Source organism: Heterodontus francisci, chromosome 14, assembly GCF_036365525.1.
Source record: "Heterodontus francisci isolate sHetFra1 chromosome 14, sHetFra1.hap1, whole genome shotgun sequence".
NCBI lineage: Eukaryota > Metazoa > Chordata > Chondrichthyes > Heterodontiformes > Heterodontidae > Heterodontus > Heterodontus francisci.
The window spans coordinates 96,982,736-97,000,980 of NC_090384.1; the positions used below are offsets into that span (position 1 = coordinate 96,982,736).

The 18,245-nt window shown below is 44.2% G+C and overlaps 1 protein-coding gene across 4 annotated transcripts in view; it reads right to left on the reverse strand.

The window, feature by feature from the left end:
- Positions 1–18,245, reverse strand: part of tcp11l1 (t-complex 11, testis-specific-like 1) — a 56,074-nt gene that overhangs the window by 30,579 nt on the left and 7,250 nt on the right. For 3 of the 4 annotated variants that reach the window (XM_068046576.1, XM_068046577.1, XM_068046579.1), the window contains exons 2-3: positions 9,741–9,941; positions 3,076–3,208 (exon numbers count right to left, since the gene is read on the reverse strand). In XM_068046576.1, the coding sequence (XP_067902677.1) occupies positions 3,076–3,208; positions 9,741–9,894 (287 nt within the window). In that variant the 5' untranslated portion in view covers positions 9,895–9,941. Of the gene's footprint in view, positions 1–3,075; positions 3,209–9,740; positions 9,942–15,842; positions 15,968–18,245 lie in introns of all 4 variants that reach the window. The other variant, XM_068046578.1, reaches the window with a different exon arrangement.

Here is an 18,245-nt window from a genome sequence, read left to right on the forward strand (position 1 = left end):
CAGCACATCAGTGCAAAAGATAAGGCTGAAGCATTTGCAACAGTCTTCAGCCAGAAGTGCCGAGTGGATGATCCATCTCGGTCTCCTCCTAAAGTCTCCAGCATCACAGATACCAGTCTTCAGCCAATTCAATTCACTCCACGTGATATCAAGAAACAGCTGAAGGCAGTGAATACTGCAATGGCTATGGGCCCCAACAACATTTCGGCAATAGTATTGAAGACCTGTGCTCCAGAACTAGCCGTGCCCCTAGCCAAGCTGTTCCAATACAGCTACAACACTGGCATCTACCTGACAATGTGGAAAATTGCCCAGGTGTGTCCTGTACACAAAAAGCAGGACAAATCCAACTTGGCCAATTACCGCCCCATCAGTCTACTCTCGATCATCAGTAAAGTGCTGGCAGGTGTCGTCAGCAGTGCTATCAATCGGCACTTGCATAGCAATAACCTGCTCAGTTTAGGTTCCGCCAGGGCAACTCAGATCTTGATCTCATTATAGCCTTGGTTCAAACATAGACAAAGGAGCTGAACTCAAGAAGTTAGGTGAGAGTGACTGCCCTTGACATCAAGGCGGCACTTGACCAAGTATGGCATCAAGGAGCCCTAGCAAAACTGAAGTCAACGAGAATCAGGGGCAAAGCACTCCACTGGATGGAGACATACCTAGCGCAAAGGAAGATGGTTGTGGCTGTTGGAGGTCAATCATCGCAGCAGGAGTTCCTCAGGGTAGTGTCCACGGCCCAACCATCTTCAGCTGCTTCATCAATGACCTCCAATGTTCAGCACCATTCATGAAGCAGTCATGTAGAAATGCAGCAAGACCTGGACAATATCCAGGCTTGGGCTGATAAGTGCGTCTCAGAAGTGCCAGGCAATGACTAACTCAAACAAGAGAGAATCTAACTATCTTCCCTCGACATTCAATGGCATTACAATCACTGAATCCCCCACTATCAACATTCTGGGGTTTACCATTGACCAGAAACTGAACTGGAGTAGACATATAAATACCATGGCTACAAGAGCAGGTAATAGGCTAGGAATGCTGCCGCACGTAACTCACCTCCTGACTCCCCAAAGCCTGTCCACCATCTACAAAGCACAAGTTAGGAGTGTGATGGAATATTCTCCACTTGCCTAGATGAGTGCAGCTCCAAAAACACTCAAGAAGCCCGACACCATCCAGGACAAAGCAGCTTGCTTGATTGGCACCCCATCCACCACCTTCAACATTCACTCCCTCCACCACCAACGCACATTGGCAGCAATGTGTACCATCTACAAGATGCTCTGCGGCAATGCAAGAAGGTTCCTTAGACAGCACCTTCCAAACCCACCACCTCTACCACCTAGAAGGACAAGGGCAGCAGATGCACGGGAATACCATCACCTGCAAGTTCCCCTCCATGCCACACACCATCCTGACTTGAAATCACCGTTCCTTCATTGTCACTGGATCAAAATCCTGGAACTCCCTTCCTAACAGCACTGTGGGTGTACCTACCCAACATGGACTGCAGCAGTTCAAGAAGGCAGCTCACCACCATCTTCTCAAGGGCAATTAGGGGCAATACATGCAGTCCTAGCCAGCGACATCCACATCCAATGAACGAATAAAAAACAAAATTGGACAGGGACCACTCTGGAGCAGACTGCAACCCCAGGTAAGGAGCTTGTGGCTGCTAGATGGTGCATGGGATTGTGGGGAAGGTGGGGGGGTGGGTGGTATGGAGGTTCCTGACCCATGGGTTGGGTTTGATCCCTAACCTGGGGAGGTCCTGCTCCTGCTGGCCCAAAGCAGTGCTGCAGAGGTAGTTATCTTCTCCCTGAAGCTGTCCTCACCACCCTTGAGCTGCCAGGTTTCCCAAGGCCTGGGAAACCCAGCTGGCCAGGCTTAAAGCTGTAAAACAGGTTCAATCTGAGGCTTCCAGCCTTGTTTAATATTTAAATTGCTAAACAGCCTCCAGGAAGTGTGTTGGTTGGCTGCCCCTTGTCCAGCCTCCGTTAAACCTGGAGGTGTGTGGGTTGGGGTCAAGTTCGAGATTTTAATATTTTAACATCTCACCTGACCCCAACCTACTTGTTTTTGGAGGTTAAAAATGCCCCTGAAGCGTTTCATGAATCCAATGTTTTAAACTGCAATTCATACATTGTGACCCACAAAGAGAAAAGTTCAGATTACCCTAAATGCATACCGCCTTAAATGTGGAGATCAATAATCAGATTGCAACTTTCAGAATGAAGAATCAGAAAATCACAAAGTTAGATCTATCTAACTGATATATTGACACTGTGGGCTGAATTTCCGCCACAGGGGAGTTATTTTCAGGTCAGGAACCTGCCGCAGGGGGGGAAACTGATTAAAGTTGAGTTTTTAATTGACATGGAGATGGGTTTCCTGTCCAACAAAGGGTGGCAGTTGGGCTGGAAGCTGGAGGGACAATCGGAGGTCTTCCAGTTTCAGAGGAGCACCTGGCTGCAGTACAAGGTAAGTAACTGAGAGGGTGCCTCAACAAGGAGGTGCCCTCTCAGCCACTTTTTAAAGACTTTAATTTAAAAACAGAAAAAGCAGTCAGGCCACAACTGTGGTGGGGGAAGCACTCTACAGGGTGGTCTTTGGCTGTACCTGCTCCCAGGCAGGGAGGGTCCGTAAGCCTTCCTGGGGTGCTTACCCTCCGGCCATGCTGCTGGGTGCCCATCTCCAGGCAGCTAATCTGCCGCCGCACCTCACGTCAGGAAACTGGTGACAGACTGGAAAATCCTAGTCATCCTCGTAAACTGAACTTTAACAAGGCTTTTAATGAGTCTAATTGCTTGCCCACCTCGTGGGGTCGGGCAGCCTTCCTGGGCCCTGAGCTTGCTTCCCCCAAAATGCCCTGCGCCGGGAACAGTGTCCTGAGACTGACGCTGCCTGGCACCGGTGTTTTCGGCACCTTCTCCTCATCACACCCACCACACCCCCTGCCTCCATTCCCAACTACAGGGGGGGTGGGGGGGCAGAAAATTTAGCCCAGTCTGTCTCTATAGATTAAAAGGGCTAAGAAAACACTTTTACTCCACTCAAAGGACTTACCTGCTCTCTGGTAGATCGCGCTGCTTGATTATGAAACTTTCATCAACCACTATCTCATGGGCTAGAGCCATGTTACAGACTCCTTTTTCCGCCTCAATTAGCTCTTCTACAGAAACCAGATTGGGAGAAACAGCTAGAAGCATAAAAAAGTCACAGTTATACCATGTTCACTCCATTTTGCTCACAATTCAAGGTCACACTTCCTTTACCATTTTAACAAAAATGCAGGCTGTCCATCTATTACATTGCCACATTATGAAGATCACATTTGGATAGTGGAAGCAATTCAAAAGGAATCAGGTCAAACATGTGACACACATTCTGGTGGCTTAATCAAGAACTTAGGTAAGTGAATTTAGGCAACAGCTCAGCACCCAGGCTCCTCTATTTTAAACATCTATTTAAATCATTACCACATGGGACATCCTGCATGGAGCAAAGCTACTCTAATAAATTTGTCAAACAGGATTTCCCTTTTTAAAAAAAACCATGTTGACTTGTTATCATACTGTGCTTTTCCAAGTACATTATTAATTTTCATCCAACTAGTTGATTTCCCACTGCATTGCTCATGGAGCATTTTTATAAAAAATATAATTTTTAAATTATATGCATTCTACTTATAAAATGGTTACGTTCAAACCTTTCTTATATTCCATTATTATGATCTGAGGCTTTACAACAAAAAGACTTGCATTTATATAGCATCTTTCACAACCAGCGGACGTCTTAAAGCGCTTTATAGCCAATGAAGTACTTTTAAAGTGTAGTCACTGTTGTAATGTAGAAAACATGGCAGCCAATTTGTGCACAGCAAGCTCCCACAATGTGATAATGACCAGATAATTTGTTTTTGTTGTGATGTTGATTGAGGGATAAATATTGGCCAGGTCACCCAGGGGGGGAACTCCCCTGCTCTTCTTTGAAATAGTGCTATGGGATCTTTTAAGTCCACCCAAGAGGGAAGACGGGGCCTCGGTTTAACATCTCAACAGAAAGACGGCACTTCCGACAGTGCAGCACACCCTCAGTACTGCACCACAGTGTCAGCCTAGATTTGTGTGTTCAGGTCCTGGAGTGGGACTTGAACCCAGAACCTTCTGACTCAAAGGCGATCCACGGCTGGCACATATTTATGGAACAATGTTCTTTTGTTTATAATCTTGAGGGAATGTTTTATATAACCCAAGAAAAATCACATAAAACTGCTCTTTGCTATTCCAATGCCATTCCTCATTATGTTACCAACAACCACAGTGGCGCAGTGGTTAGCAACACAGCCTCACAGCTCCAGCGACCCGGGTTCAGTTCTGGGAATTGCCTGTGCGGAGTTTGCAAGTTCTCCCTGTGACCGTGTGGGTTTCCTCCAGGTGCTCTGGTTTCATCCCACATGCCAAAGACTTGCGGATTGATAGGTAAAATTGGCCATTGTAAAAATTGCCCCTAGTGTAGGTAGGTGGTAGGAGAATTGAGGGAAGGTGGGGATGTGAGAGGGAAAATGGGATTAATGTAGGATTAGTATAAATGGGTGGTTGATGGTTGGCGCAAACTTGGTGGGCAGAAGGGCCTGTTTCAGTGCTGTATCTCTCTATGACTAACCAATGGCTACCAGAGACTAGCAAAACTTTTCAGTCATATTGTTCCCACAGACCAATACAAGTTGATTAAACTGGTATTGCTCTTTTGGCGGCTCAGAACCAGAAACGTGATGTCATCAATGATCAGCCTTATCAAATGCTGACATAAGTGTCAATTTTTTTCCCCTGGGCACCTATGGATTGATCTGAAGAACCCATTTCCAGGTTAATGCATACAGCCACTTCCAGAAGTGCTCATAATCTGCAGCAGCAGAACAGTTCACAGAGGATAGGAAAATTGAAACAACAGATTTCCATGCAAGGAAAGATGAACACAAGAACACAAGAATTAGGAGCAGCAGTAGACCATGTGGCCCATCGAGCCTGCTCCACCATTCAAAATGATCATGGCTGATTTTAGGATTCAACTCTACTTTCCTGCCAGCTCGTCATATCCCTTGATTCCATGAGAGACCAAAAATCTGTCTATTTCAGCCTTAAATGTATTCAACGATGGAGCATCCACAACCCTCTGGGGTAGAGAATTCCAAAGATTCACAACCCTTTGAGTGAAGTAATTTCTCCTCACCTTAATGATCGGCCCTTATCCTGAGACTGTTCCCCAACCAATCTACCAGTGTCTACCCTATCCAGCCCCTTTAGAATCTTAAATAAAAACAGGAAGTGCTGCAAATACTCAGCAGGTCAGGCAGCATCTGTGGAGAGAGAAGCAGAGTTACCGTTTCAGGTCTGTGACCTTTCACCAGAACTGGTAAAGGTTAGAAAAGAATTAGGTTTTAAGCAAGTGAAGGAGGTGGGGGCGGGGGGTGATGGGGAAGAGAACAAAAGGAAGGTGTGTGATAGGGCAGAGGGCAGGAGAGATTAAATAACAAAGCTGTCCTGGGACAAAGGCAAAGAGTGTGTTAATGCTTGTGGTGAAAGACAAAGCATTAGACCAGAGAGAGTGTTAATAGCGGAATAATGAGCAGCTTGGTCTACATGACAAACAGGCACATGGTTAAAAAATAAAATAAATATAAAAATATTTTTTAAAAAGACCAGTCATGCTCTGAAGTTATTGAACTCAATGTTCAGTCCGCAAGGCTGTAGAGTGCCTAATTGAAAAATCATGTGCTGCTCCTCGCCTTGTGTTGATGTCCACTGCAACACTGGAGCAGGCCAAAGACAGAAATGTTGGCACGAGAGCAGCAGGGTGCTGAAATAGCAAGCAACCGGAAGCTCTGACTGAGCAGAGGTATTCCACAAATTGGTCACCCAATCTGCGTTTGGTCTCTCCAATATAGAGGCGGCCGTATTGTGAGGAGTATATACAGTATACGAAATTGAAGGAAGTACATGTAAATCGCTGCTTCACCTGGAAGGAATGTTTGGGGCCTTGGATGGTGAGGAGAGAGGAGGTAAAAGGGCAGGTATTACACCTCCTGCGATTACATGGGAAGGTGCCGTGGGAAGGGGACAATCCTTTCAGAATGCTGACAGGGGAGGGGAAGGAAAGATGTGTTTGGTGGTGGCATCACGCTGCAGGTGACGGAAATGGCAGAGGATGATCCTTTGGATGTGGAGGCTGGTGGGGTTGTAAGTGAGGACAAGGAGAATCCTGTTGCAGTTCTGGGAAGGAGGGGAAGGGTTGAGGGCATAAGTGCCTTTAAAATCTTGTATGTTTCAATGAGATCAACTCTCATTCTTTTAAACTCCAGAGAATACAGGCCCAATTTACTTAGCCTTTCACGCCAGTGAGCAATCTAGTGAACCTTTGCTGTACCACCTCCAATGCAAGTATGTATTCTACCTTGAGTCCACGGTGACAGGCAATCTGTCATTGATGCCGAGCTCATACACGCATAGGGAAAGCAGCTACCACCTTTGGCTGACTCGCGAAACGCGCATGGGCTAACACCAAGCTGACTCTTTGGACCAAGCTGATGGTTTATAAGGCCTGTGTTCTTAGCACCTTGCTGTATGGCTATGAAACATGGGCAACTTACAGCTATCAGGAAAAGAAGCTCAATAATGTCCATATTCGCCATCTGTGGCACATTTTTGATATATCCTGGCAGGACAAAATCACAAATGCGGCAGTCCTCTCAAAGGCAGAGCTCCCAAGTACGTTGGCACTAATCAAACAGAAGCGGCTTTGGTGGGTCGGACACGTCTGCAGGATGGAAGATAGTCAACTACCCAAGGACCCTCTGTATGGTAAGGTAGCTGGGTCCAGACAACCAGTGGGGGTGCCCAAAGCTGTGCATCAAGGATGCTTGCAAGTGTGATATGTTGCACCTGGGAGTCACTAGTTGGTGAAAGTGAGAATGGCGACACATCCTGTGGCCTGGCATGTACTACCATGCCGACTTGTGGCTGCAGCAGCTTGGCAACAGGTGCCAATGCCAAAAAGAACTATCGTTACTTGGTAGCTTCACGTGTAACACTTGTGGCAGAACCTGCCTCTCGAGGATTAGCCTTCATAGCCATCAGCATAGGTGTAACAAGAGAAGACACCCTACCTAAATGGATTGTTTGCTGCATGTCCATCATCTTTCATAGATGGAAGGATGCTACCCCCTGCCTCTGAGCCAATTTGGGATCCAACTTTCCACCTTTGCCTTGGATCCCAAGGGCTTTTATTTTCATTATCAGTCTGTTATTTATACATATATATAATACACACACACACACACACATACACACGTGAGTTAGATATAGTTCTTGGGGCTAAAGGGATCAAGGGATACGGAGAGAAAGCGGGAATGATCAGCCATGATCGTATTGAATGGCAGAGCAGGCTCGAAGGGCCTACTCCTGCTCCTATTTTTCTATGTTTCTATCCTTTCTTAAACGTGGAGACCAAAACTGCACACAGTACTCCAGATATGGTCTCACCAAAACACTATACAATTGTAGAAATACTTCCTTATTCCTGTACTCCCTTGCAACAAACGCCAACATGCTATTTGCCTTCCTAACTGCTTGCTGTTCCTGCATGTTAACTTTCTGCATTCCTTGTACAAGCACACCCAAGTTTCTGAACATTGACACTTACAAGTTTCACATCTTTTAAAAAATATTCTGCTTTTCTAGTCTTACAACCAAAGTGAATAACTTCACTCTTCCCTACATTATACTCCATCTGCCATAAAGGCCTGCTCAAGTCACAAAAAAAAACAACCCGACCCGAAGACAATGGAAACATATGGGACCCGAGTCCGACCCAGCCCTAGACCCTCCATTTTCCCCTCCGAGCCCGAGCCGACCCCCACAATGTTCCCTTTACTTACCTTTCGACTCCCAATCTTCCGGAAGCTGCAGCATGAGCGTGATGACATCATAGAGACGCTCACACGCTCACTGCGCAGACTCAGTTTCCCTGCTTGATGACCCGGACTCGCAGCTCAGGTAAATTTTTAACTTTTAACACTTTACCTTGCAGAGTGTGTCCAACCTGGACCCAACCCGAACCCAACACGTCGTCCGGCCCTGTCGGGTTCGGGTCGGGTAGCAGGCCTTCAATCTGCCATCTTGTTGCCCACTCACTTAACCTGTCTATATCTCTTTGTAGTCACTTTGTGTCCTCCCCACAGCTTACCTTTCCACCTACTTTTGTATCATTAGCAAACTTAGATACATTACTCTCTGTCTCTTCATCCAAGTCATTAATATAGATTGTAAATAGCTGAGGCCCTAGCATTGATCCTTGCAGCACTCAATTATTCAGTGTCTGCCAACTTGAAAATGCCCCGTTTATGCCCATTCATTGCTTCCTGTCTGTTAACCAATCACATCTATCCTTGCTAATATATTACCCCAACTCCATGAACTTTTATCTAGCCTACTAACCTTTTGTGCGACACCTTATTGAATGCTTTTTGGAAAACCAGGCATACTATATCTTCTGGTTCCCCTTTATCTACCCTACTAGTTACATATTCAAAAAACTCTTAATAAATTTGTCAAACAGGATTTCCCTTTAATAAAACCATGTTGACTTGTTCTAATCATACTGTGCTTTTCGAAGTGCATTGTTAAGACTCTCTTAATAACAAATTCCAGCATTTTCCCAACGACTAATGTTAGGCTAACTGGCCTGTAGCTCCCTGTTTTCTCTCCCACTCCTTTCTTGAAAAGTGGTGTAACATTTGCCAACTTCCAATTTTATGGGAACATTTCTGAATCTAAGGAATTTTGGAAAATCATAGCTAGCACATCTACTATCTCTGCAGCTATCTCTTTTCGAACCCTAGGATGTAGGCCATCAGGTCCTGGAGATTTGTCAGATTTTCATACCTTAAGTTTCTCCAATACTTGTTCTCTGTTAATATTAATTTCCTCACTCTTTTTAGCTCCTAGGTTACTGTCTATTTCTGGTATGGAACTTGTGTCTTCTACTGTGAAGACAGGCACAAAATATTTGTTCAATGCCTCTGCCATTTCCTCATTCCGCATGATAATTTCTCCTGTCTCTGCTTCTAAGGGACCAATGTTTACTTTAGCTACTCTCATCCTTTTAATATACCTATAAAAGTTCTTACAATCTGTTTTTATATTACTGGTTAGTTTAATCTCATTCAATTTTTTCCTTTTTATCAACTTTTTGGTGGCCCTTTGCTGGTAAGTCTCTTCTTTTAATCTAATACTGTCCTTAACTTCCTGAGTGAGCCACGGATGGGTCTTTCTTGCTGAGTTTTTGTTTTTCAAAGGAATGTATTTTGTTGAACATTTTGAATTGTTTCTTTAGAGGTTTCCCACTGTTCATTCACCGCCATACCTTTTAGTCTATTTACCCAATTTACCGTAGCCAGTTCTCCCCTCATGCCTACGTAATTGGCTTTGTTTAAGTTTAAGGTTCTTGTTTGTTTTTGGAGCCCATCACTTTCAAACTTCACATGGAATTCATGGTTCCAAGTAACAAGTGCAATGCTGGCTCCTACAAGGGAGCCCTGTTGCTTCATTGTAAATTTTACGTATTGTGCAGTTTGCAAACAGAAAGGGGTGGAATACTTTCTTCCCATCTCTTTTAACTTACAAATATGATACTAGATTTGATCACACCAAAATACATGAATACAAACTTACATGGAAGAGCGTTTCCACTGTGGGTGATTTCAGTACTCTGCCTCAGTCGATTCTGTAGATTCTCAGTTTCAGAATCATTCTGCCTATTGTGACACGTACTCTCAGGGTCTTCCTCCCCACTACCTCTGCACGGTTTGCCTGAATCCAAGGGCATGTTTGATGTGCTTCAAGTGTACTCTATATCGCTTTCTGTCCTGGAACCTGTAAAAGACAGTGGTGATGACCATTACTCTTGCACCACATTAGGGTCCTGCTAAAATGTTATTTTCCCCTCAGGAACAAGATTCCTGCTTAGACATCTACAAAAGATTAACTTAAAAAAGGGTGGCCACTTCACTAAGCAGGACAATGAACTCTTCAGTGATGTGTTCACCCACATTATAAAATCTGGTTTGCAAACTATTCTCAACAGATTGTGTAGTAATTCATTACAGCATAACTTATAAAAAAGCTGTCCAGCAACATTTGTGCGAATAAATCATAGATGTAAGTTCCATAGCAGTTAGGAATTAAAGCCTATTCTATTTTGAAAAATTACTGTGGTACTTTTCTTCAGTGTGCTACACTACTGTGTGACAGAAGTCAGCTCAATCTCAATAACATTTATGTAGCACCTTTAATGCAGAAACACCTCAAGACACTTGGCAGAATATAAACAGATACACAAGAACACAAGAATTAGGAGCAGGAGGAGACCATATGGCCCATTGAGCCTGCTCTGCCATTCAAAATGATCATGGCTGATCTTAGGATTCAACTCCACTTTCCCGCCTGCTCGTCATGTCCCTTGATTCCCTGAGACACCAAAAATCTTTCTAATTCAGCCTTAAATGCATTCAACGATGGAGCATCCACAACCCTCTGGGGTAGAGAATTCCAAAGATTCACAACCCATTGAGTCAAGTAATTTCTCCTCATCTCAGTCCTAAACGATTGGCCCTTTATCCTGAGATTGTGCCCCCGTGTTTTAGATTTCCTGACCATGGAAATAATAGATCAGAACCCTCAACATTTAAGAAGTATTTAGATGAGCACTTGAAACGCCATAGCGTACAAGGTTACGGGCCAAGTGCTGGAAAATGGGACTAGAATAGCTAGGTGCTTGATGGCTGGCACAGACACGATGGGCCGAAGGGCCTGTTTCTGTGCTGTATAACTCTATGACTCTAGATGAGTCAAGAAAGATGGCCAAAACCATGGTCCAAAAAAGGAGTTTAGGGAGAGAATTCCAATCTGGCTGCAGATTCAGCCTCATTGCTGAAGTTTCCCTATCGGGATGGACAAAATAAAAGAACTTATGGATAGGGAGTCATGCCCCAGGTCACTCTTAGCAGTAGGTTTGAAATAGCAGTGGAAGCAGCTCAGGGTCTGCTGATCTGCTCCCTTAGACAAAGTTAGCCTGAGAGGAGAAAAAGATGCTTTTTTTTTAATCTTTCAGGGGTTGTGAGCGTCGCTGTCAAGGGTGCCCATCCCTGACTGCCCACTTCCAGATGTGCTCATAACCTGCAGCAATAGAACAGTTTACAAAGAAAGGAAAACCGAAACAACAGATTTTAATGCAAGGCAATATGAGTAGCTAATGCAATGCTAGCTCCTACAAGGAACCCCTGTTGCTTCATTGTAAATTTTGAGTATTGTAGAAATTGCAAGCAGAAGGGGGTGGAATACATGAAATACCCTCCATGTCCTTCCCTTCTGGAAAAACAAATACTGTGATATTTATTGCTCTGCAGGTGTAACAGCTAAAGGAAAATAGTACAAGTAGTTTCATATTTTTATTAATTATTCCTATTTGAAATATAGCTTGGAGCTGTAACCATTGGAATAATTGTGTGTGTCACTTGGACCCAACCTATATTTATTATACCAAGAAAACAAGTAATACTGAAGTGTGTACATAGTAAAAAAGCAAATGACAATTATGAAAGTCAGGTTAATTATGAAATGCAGTTGCCTAAAGCTCAAAAATAAGACAATCCAATGAAAACTAAAAAGTCAGAAGAATTATTCTGACATCAACTATTCCAATATTCCCCTGGCCAGCCTCCCACCCTCTACACTTTGTAAACTTCAGCTCCTCCAAAACTCTGCTGCCCATATCCATTCCACACCAAGTCACATTCATTCTCAATCAGCTACACTGACTCCCAGTGATCGCTTGAGCCCATCAAACCACCCCCGCCACCCCCAACTCCCCATCACTTTGGCCATCTAGGCCACATGCTCTGGAATTTCCTCCCTAAAAAAAAGTTTCATCTCTCCACAATCCCCTCCTCATTTAAAAACCCCCTACAAACAAGCTTTGGGAGACCCATTCTAATTATCTTCTTCCTTGCCTTGGTTTTCATTTATTGATTACGTCTGTGTAGCACCCTTTCCATGTTAAAAGCACTATATAAATACAAGTTGCTGTTGTCACTTCCTTGATGCCTCCTAAATTTCAATTTCATTTAAAGGCATTCCTTGACAGCTGAGGCATACGCAAGCAAATGGCTAAGGATTCCCATTTCCATCAAAAGCAGAACCCATTAAGAGCAGGTGCAGCAGTTCAGCCACACAGCCCTTATTTATTTATTTTTTATTTAGAGATACAGCACTGAAACAGGCCCTTCGGCCCACCGAGTCTGTGCCGACCATCAACCACCCGTTTATACTTATCCTACATTAATCCCATATTCCTACCACATCCCCACCTTCCCCTACCACCTACCTATACTAGGGCCAATTTACCCATCAACCTGCAAGTCTTTGACTGTAGGAGGAAACCGGAGCACCCGGAGGAAACCCACGCAGTCACAGGGAGAACTTGCAAATTCCGCACAGGCAGTACCCAGAATTGAACCCGGGTCGCTGGAGCTGTGAGGCTGCGGTGCTAACCACTGTGCTGCCCTAAAGGTGTGATCTCACCAAAGCTCAATAAAGTTGCAGCTTCATTACTCCACAATCACCCTGCAGTAAAGGCTAACATACCCCCATTGGCCTTCCTAATTGTTTGGTGAGCTTGCATGTTAAAGTTCTGTGAGTCATGGACCCCAATCCCGCTAGATACCAACATTTAGTAGTCTCTTACCTTTTAAAAAATATTCTGCTTTCCATTCTTCCTATCAAAGTGGATAATTTCACACTTCCTCACATCATACTCCAGCTGCCATCTGCTTGCACAATTACTTAACCTGTCTACATCCCTTTGCAGTTCTTTAAGGCCTCCTCACAGCTTACTTTCCCGCCTAGCTTTGTATCAGCAAACTTGGATACATTACACTGTTCCCTCATCTAAGCTACTGATGTCGACCTTAAATTAATGAGGCTCAAGCACTGATCCTTGTGGCACTCCACCAGTTACACCCTGCCATCTCAAAAATTACTCATTTATTCCTATTCTGTTCACCAATCCTCAATCCGTGCTAATATATTACCATCCAGCTGAAGAGCCCTAGTCCAGTGCAATAACCTCTTATCTGAAACCTTATCAAATGCCTTCTGAAAATCCAAATATACTACATCCACTGGTTCTCCCTTACCTAACCTGTGGTGCTGTGCTGTGGCAGTGTTCTGCACGCAGGACAGATGAGCGTGACTAGGGAAGAGTGTGGTTTCACCCTCCTAATTACACCCTTCAAAGTGTCTAACAGATTTGTCAAACATTATTTCCCTTTCATAAATCCATGTTGACTCTGGCTAATCATATTCTGATTTTTCAAGTGCCCTATTATCACATTCTTCATAATATATCTTGCATTTTCCAGATGAATTATGTCAAAAGGAATAACCATTCGTGGCTAACTAAGGAAGTTAAAAAGGGTATCAAATTGAAAGAAAAGGCATATAATATTGTGAAGATTAGTCATAGGTTAGAAGATAGGGAAAATTTAAGAAACCACCAAATTACAGACCTGTTAGCCTTACATCAGTTGTTGGGAAAATGCTAGAATCTATTCTAGAGGATGTGATAAATGGGCACTTGCATAATAATGATCTGATTGGGTATAGTCAACATGGATTTATGAATGGGAAATCATGTTTAATGAACCTGTTGGGAGTTTTTTGAGGATGTTACTAATAGAGTTGATAAAGGGAAGCAGGTGGACATGGTATACTTGGGTTTTCAGAAGGCTTTTGATAAAGTCCCCCACAGAAGGTTGGTTAGCAAAATTAAAGCACATGGGATAGGAGGTAATATACTGGCATGGATTAAGGAATGGTTAACAGGCAGAAAGCAGAGAGTAGGAATAAACGGGTCATTCTTGTGTTGGCAGGTAGTGACTAGTGGGGTGCTACAGGGAACAGTGCTTGGACCCCAGCTGTTCACAATATACATCAATAATTTGGATGTGGGGATCAAGTGGAGTATTTCCAAGTTCGCGGATGACACAAAACTAGGTGGGAATGTGTGTTGGGAGGAAGATGCAAAGTGGCTTCAAGGGGATTTGGACAGACTTAGTGAGTGGGCAAGAACATGGCTGATGGAATATAATGTGGAAAAATGTGAGGTTATCCACTTGGTAGGAGGAACAGATGTGCAGAGTATTTCTTAAATGGTAAGAGATTAGAAAGTGTACAAAGGGACCTGTGCGTCCTTGTCCTTCTGAAGTCCCCAGCATCACAGATGCCAGACTTCAGCCAAATCGATTCACTCCGCGTGATATCAAGAAATGACTGAAGGCACTGGATACTGCAAAAGCTATGGGCCCTGACAATATTCCGGCAATAGTACTGAAGACCTGTGCTCCAGAACTTACCGCACCCCTAGCCAAGCTGTTCCAGTAGAGTTACAACACTGGCATCTACCCTGCAATGTGGAAAATTGCCCAGGTATGTCCTGTACACAAAAAGCAGGACAAGTCCAACCCAGCCAATTACTGCCCCATCAGCCTACTCTCTATCGTCAGTAAAGTGATGGAAGGTGTCATCAACAGTGCCATCAAGTGGCACTTGCTTAGCAATAACCAGCTCAGTGAGGCTCAGTTTGGGTTCCGCCAGGGCCACTCAGCTCCTGACCTCATTACAGCCTTGGTTCAAACATGGACAAAAGCTGAACTCAAGAGGTGAGGTGAGAGTGACTGCCCTTGACATCAAGGTGGCATTTGACTGAGTATGGCATCAAGGAGCCCTAGCAAAACTGGAGTCAATGGAAATCAGGGGGAAAACTCTTTGCTGGCTGGAGTCATACCTAGCACAAAGGAAGATGGGTGTGGTTGTTGGAGGTCAATCATCTGAGCTCCAGGACATCACTGCAGGAGTTCCTCAGGGTAGTATCCTAGGCACAACCATCTTCAGCTGCTTCATCAATGACCTTCCTTCAATCATAAGGTCAGAAATGGGGATGTTCGCTGATGATTGCACAATGTTCAGCACCATTCATGACTCCTCAGATACTGAGGCAGTCCGTGTAGAAATGCAGCAAGACCTGGACAATAACCAGGCTTGGGCTGATAAGTGGCAAGTAACATTTGCACCACACAAGTGCCAGGCAATGACCATCTCCAACAAGAGAGAATCTAACCATCTCCCCTTGACATTCAACAGCATTACCATCGCTGAATCCCCCACTATCAACATCCTAGGGGCTACCATTGACCAGAAACTGAACTGGAGTAGCCATATAAGTACCGTGGCTACAAGAGCAGGTCAGAGGCTAGGAATCCTAAGGCGTGTAACTCACCTCCTGACTCCCCAAAGCCTGTCCACCATCTACAAGGCACAAGTCAGGAGTGTGATGGAATACTCTCCACTTGCCTGGATGGATGCAGCTCCAACAACACTCAAGAAGCTCGACACCATCCAGGACAAAGCAGCCTGCTTGATAGGCACCCCATCTACAAACATTCACTCCCTCCACCACCGACACACAGTGGCAGCAGTGTGTACCATCTACAAGATGCACTGCAGCAATGCACCAAGGCTCCTTAGACAGTACCTTCCAAACCCGCAACCTCCACCAACTACAAGGACAAGGGCAGCAAATACATGGGAACACCACCACCTGCAAGTTCCCCTCCAAGTCACACACCATCCTGACTTGGAACTATATCGCCATTCCTTCACTGTCACTGGGTCAAAATCCTGGAACTCCCTTCCTAACAGCATTGTGGGTATACCTACCCCAAATGGACTGCAGCGGTTCAAGAAGGCAGCTCACCACCACCTTCTCAAGGGCAGTTAGGGATGGGCAATAAATGCTGGCCTGGCCAGTGACGCCCACATCCCATGAATGAATCCTAATATGACTAAAAAAAAAAGGGAGACAACAGATTACGAGAGTAAACTAGCAAGAAATATAAAACAGACACTGAAAACTTATACATGCTTATAAAAAGGAAGTAGCTAAAGTAAACATTAGTCCCTAAAGGATGAGACTGGGGAATTAATATGAAACAAAGAAATGGCTGTAACTGAACAAATATTTTATATCTGTCTTCAAGGTAGAAGACACCAAAAACAGACCAATAAAAGCATGCGTTTCAAGGGCAATTAGGGATAGACAACAAATGCTGGCCTTGCCAGCGACACCCACATCCCATGAAAGAATAAAAAAGTTGAAAATCAGGTGGCAAAAGGGCAAACAATCATCATCACTAGAGAAAAATTGCTAAGTAAACTAATGGGACTATAGACTGTCAAGATCTGATGGCCTGCATCCTTGGATCTTAAAAGAAGTGGCTGCAGAGATAATGAATGCTTAAGTTCCCTACATTTTGGAAAAGTCCCAGTAGATTGGAAACCTGCAAACTTAATGCCCCTATTCAAGAAAGGGAGACAGAAAACAGGAAACTATGGGCCAGTTAGCCAAGTATCAGTCATTGGGAAAATGGGGGAATCCATTATTAAGGAAATAATAGCAGGACATTACCATAGAACCATAGAAAAATTACAGCACAACAGTTCATCAGTTCAAATCCCACTGTAGCAAGTTGTGAAACTAAATTTAATAAGTCTGGTAATTTGATATTGTGAGCTAGCACCAGAATAAAATGACCATGAAAGCTGCTGGTTGGTCATAAAAACCAAACTGGTTAGAACTATAGAAAAGTTAGGGTACAGAACGAGTCCATTCAGCCTATCGTGCCTGCGCAGGCTGAAAAAACTAGCTACCCATTCTAATCCCATCTTCCAGCACCTGGGCTGCAGCCTTGCAGGTTGCAGCACTTCAGGTGCATGTCAGGTACCTTTTAAATGAGTTGAGGGTTTCTGCCTCCACCACCGATCCGGGCAGTGAATTCCCGACACCCACCACCCTCTGGATGAAAATGTTTTTCCTCATGTCCCCTCTAATCCTTCTACCAATCACCTTAAATCTGTGTCCCCTAATAATTGACCTCTCCGCCAGGGGAAGCAGGTCCTTCCCGTTTACTCTAAGCCCGTCATAATTTTATACACTTCAATTAAGTCACCCCTCAGCCTCCTCTGTTCTAATGAAAACAACCATGGCCTATCCAATCTTTCCTCATAGCTGCAACTTTCAAGCCCTGGCAACATTCTTGTAAATCTCCTCTGTACTCTCTCCAGAGCAATTATGTCCTTCCTGTAATGTGGTGACCAGAACTGTATGCAATACTCCAGCTGTGGCCTAACCAGCATTTTATACAGTTCCAGCATTACATCCCTACTTTGGTATTCTACACCTCAGCCAACGAAGGAAAGCATTCCATATGCCTTCTTCACCACTTTATTTACCTGTCCTGCCACCTTCAGGGATCTGTGGACATGCACTTCCTTTATCCCTCTCAATATGCTCCCATTTATTGTGTATTCCCTAGCTTTGTTTATCCTCCCCAAATGCATTAACTCACACTTCTCTGGATTGAATTCCATTTGCCACTTTTCCACCCACTCAACCAAATCATTGACATCATTCTGGAGTCTACTGCTATCCTCTTCACTATCAACTACACGGCCAATTTTTGTGTCACCTTCAAATTTCCCAATCATGCCTCCCACATTTAAGTCCAAATCATTAATATATACCACAAACAGCAAGGGACCCATCAATTATCCCTGTGGAACGCCACTGGAAACAGCTTTCCATTTGCAAAAAACATCCGTCGACTACTACCTTTTGTTTCTTGTCACTGAGCCAATTTTGGATCCAACTTCCCACACTCCCCTGTATCCCTTGGGCTTTTACTTTTCTGACCAGTCTGCCATGCGGGACCTTGTCAAATGCCTTACTAATATCCACGTAGACAACATCCACTGCACTACCCTCATCAATCCTCGTTACTTCCTCAAAAAATTCAACTATGTTAGTACGACACAACCTTCCCTTAACAAATTCATGCTGACTATCCCTGATTAATCCATGCCTTTCTAAGTGACAGTTTATCCTGTCGCTCAGAATTGATTTGATTAATTTGCCCACCGAAGTCAGACTGACCGACATATTATTATTTGACCTATCCCTTGCACCCTTTTAAACAATGGTCAACGTTCGCAGACTCCAATGCTCTGGTACTTGGCCTGTATCTAGTGAGGATTTGAAAATGATCCTCAGAGCATGGGCTATAT